The sequence below is a fragment of the Lycium barbarum genome, chromosome 3, assembly GCF_019175385.1.
Source record: "Lycium barbarum isolate Lr01 chromosome 3, ASM1917538v2, whole genome shotgun sequence".
NCBI lineage: Eukaryota > Viridiplantae > Streptophyta > Magnoliopsida > Solanales > Solanaceae > Lycium > Lycium barbarum.
In genome coordinates this window covers 107,489,043-107,491,952 of record NC_083339.1, presented here as the reverse complement: position 1 = coordinate 107,491,952, position 2,910 = coordinate 107,489,043, and the positions used below count along the sequence as shown (strand labels likewise).

The following is a 2,910-nucleotide window of genomic DNA, read 5'->3' as shown; positions in this document are numbered from 1 at the left end:
AATTCTCTCTGCATAATATGTGCTTCCTGCCCTACATATTAATGCAAACCCGCCCAAATCCTCAAATATGGACATGACCTATCTTTAGTCGGCAGTTGAACACTAGCTACATGATTAAAGTTGAGAAAATATATCTTAACTCTTGAAGTTCAGTATTAATCAAAGTTAGACATGGATATTTTTAAAGATGTGTAATATTATGGGCAGGTGGGGCCAATTGGCGGGACCCAACCTCCTCGCTAAGCCCAATCAATATGGTCTATAAAGACAGTAGGGGAGTTCCCATTCCTCTTCAGTATTCTAACCAAAAAAACAAAACATATCCTTCAAAAATGGCAGCACCAAAATTGTTTTTTCTTGCAGCAACTTTCCTCTCTCTCATCTACCTCTCCAACGCTGCACCCTCCACCAGTTTTATCAAAACCTCTTGCAAAATCACTACTTTCCCCGAGGTATGCGTCTCTTCCCTTTCCGGTTACGCACAAGCCATAAAAAACAGCCAAGAACAGCTAGTAAAAACCTCCTTATCCGTCAGCCTAGACAGGGCCGGATCCACAAAAGGGTTCGTCACAAAGCTCTTGAAATTCAAGGGGTTGAAACCAAGAGAATATGAAGCTATCAAAGATTGTGTGGAAGAGACAAAAGATAGTGTAGATCAACTTACAAGATCTGTGAAGGAGTTAAAGAATATGGATAGTAGTCATGGGAAGGATTTTCAGTATCATATGAGTAACGTGGAGACATGGGTTAGTGCTGCTATTACTGATGAGAATACTTGTACCGATGGATTTGCTGGTCGGGCTTTGAATAGTAGGATTAAGGCTTCTATTAGAAGTCGGATAGCTAATCTTGCTCAGGTTACTAGTAATGCACTCGCCTTTATCAACCAATATGCTGCAAAGCATTGATTGATTAATTAATTTCGTTTATGTTTTTGGGAGTTTGAACTTATGGTTTTTGCCTTTTCCTTTTTCTTTTTTGTGTGGTTGGAGGTTTTGGGCAGTGGTTTGTTTGGTACTACTATGTAAATTGTGAATGAAATTTCACGCGCTAAGTATAAAATGGAGTTCGAGAATATCTTTTCGTTCTGTCTTGTCCTCTATGGGATGTTTGTTTGTAATAATAGAATTTATAATGCGCTAATTATGTTTTGTTCAATTAAAAGTTGCTGGAGTGGTATACAGTACTCCTTCCATCTTAATTTATATGATGCTGTTTGGTTGGACATGAAGATTACAAAAAAGATAGAAATTTATGGTTTTAACAAATAACCTTTGTCCTTAAGATTATTTGTAGATAACGGAATAATAATTAGTAAAAAGAAGATGAAATTCTGTAAAAATTATATAAATTTTGTCACACCCTTTTTTTCCCCGCTCAAAGGATTTTAAAAAGTTTTTCCAATTAAAGTGACATTTTGAAAAGAGATTATTTTATTTGTTACAGAATCACCATTTGGAATTGAATTTTGGTGTTCCGAGTCACCTTATTAAATCCCTAATAAAAAGAAGTTGACTCTTTAATTATTGATCTGCGAAATCAATGTAAGGAATTCTGTTAACTGGGAGAAGGTATTAGGCATTTTCCGAGTGCCGTGATTCTAGTACGGTCGCTTTCATTGACTAATATTCGGCTTAAATTAATCTTGAATAAAAACATGTTTGCCTAAACTCTTAACTACGTTTACCACCCAATTTATTTACTTAAAAATGTGACTAATATTTTCGGCCTAAAAGCGTGCACATACTGCCTTTACAATTAACTAAATATAGATCAAGGATCGTAAACGAAACTCATGGTTAATATTTTTTAATCGCACCTAATTTTGCCTAATGTTAAATATATCCTAGTGTTCACCTATAATTTATTAACTGGTCTATCTTAAGCTATGTCTTTCTCACGTGTCCGTCCATTAAAGCACTGTTTACTTTCGTTCACATCTATAGGTAAGGTATCATGTAAATCTTCCAAACAACAAATCAATATTACAAGCTTAGCAATAATTCATTTGATGATTATTTAAACAATTTCAATAAAACTTCCAAGACATGGTGTAAACCCATTAAGACAAACGTTTGAACCAAACTGATCAAGTCAACCCGAAACTGGACCAACATTGTTTTCTACTAACCAAAATTAAGTATTATTTTACACTAACTAACGTTTGAAAAGTGATGTCTTTCAATATCCATTTAAAATCGAATTAACAACAGGAAATAAAATACTCATAACCTCAATATAATGTTAAGTCCATTCCATTTACGTTAAAACAACAGAAATCAAGAATAACAAAACATTCCAGCAAAATGGTTCAAGGCATGAGATAAAACATTACCATTTAATATATATTCGACAGGCTTCAAGCAAAAAGGATCAAACTTACTGTCCATTTTAATAAAATATCTTCGATAGCCATTAAGTATGGGTAACGGAAACGAGATAAAGTCCAGTTAATGACAACTTAATCTTGACATTAAACTATTAAACATCGAAAGATTTTAACCCATCTTAGATGACTCTTCAACGAGCTTTGATTCATATAAAATATTAAAATAGAGAAGTAGCGGGAACGAGCCTTCAAATTCTTTTCGATTAACAACGAAAGCAACGTATAATCTACAGATTTCCAAAGCTAGCAATCTAACTTTCAGGTCCATGAACTTGAAACCGCGAATGAAAACTTGAACTCCAACTAAACTTTCAAACAAATCCTTTTTGGAACTGGTATTTTTTTCCTTATGTTTTTGCTCTATACGTACTCTTTTTTTTTTTTTTCTATCTGTTTTCTCTCAGTCCCCTTTTGCGTATCTGTCTGGTGTGTTTATATATAATGAATATGTGTGTGCTGTGTCGCGTGTGTGTGTGTGCGCAACATATTAAAAGGGACGTGAAGGAGCAGGAGTTGGGTAG

The 2,910-nt window shown here is 34.4% G+C and overlaps 1 protein-coding gene across 1 annotated transcript; it reads left to right on the top strand.

Annotated features, from left to right (window-relative positions):
- The first annotated feature begins 279 nt into the window (after positions 1 to 279).
- Positions 280 to 1,088, top strand: LOC132631744 (21 kDa protein-like). The gene has a single exon (XM_060347439.1). It carries the CDS (start codon positions 333 to 335, stop codon positions 906 to 908), a length of 576 nt encoding a protein of 191 aa, XP_060203422.1. The 5' UTR covers positions 280 to 332; the 3' UTR covers positions 909 to 1,088.
- The last annotated feature ends 1,822 nt before the right edge of the window (positions 1,089 to 2,910 follow it).

Coding starts and splice junctions, on each gene's coding strand:
- LOC132631744 (XM_060347439.1), top strand. CDS start 333: ATGGCAGCACCAAAATTGTTTTTTCTTGCAGCAACTTTCCTCTCTCTC.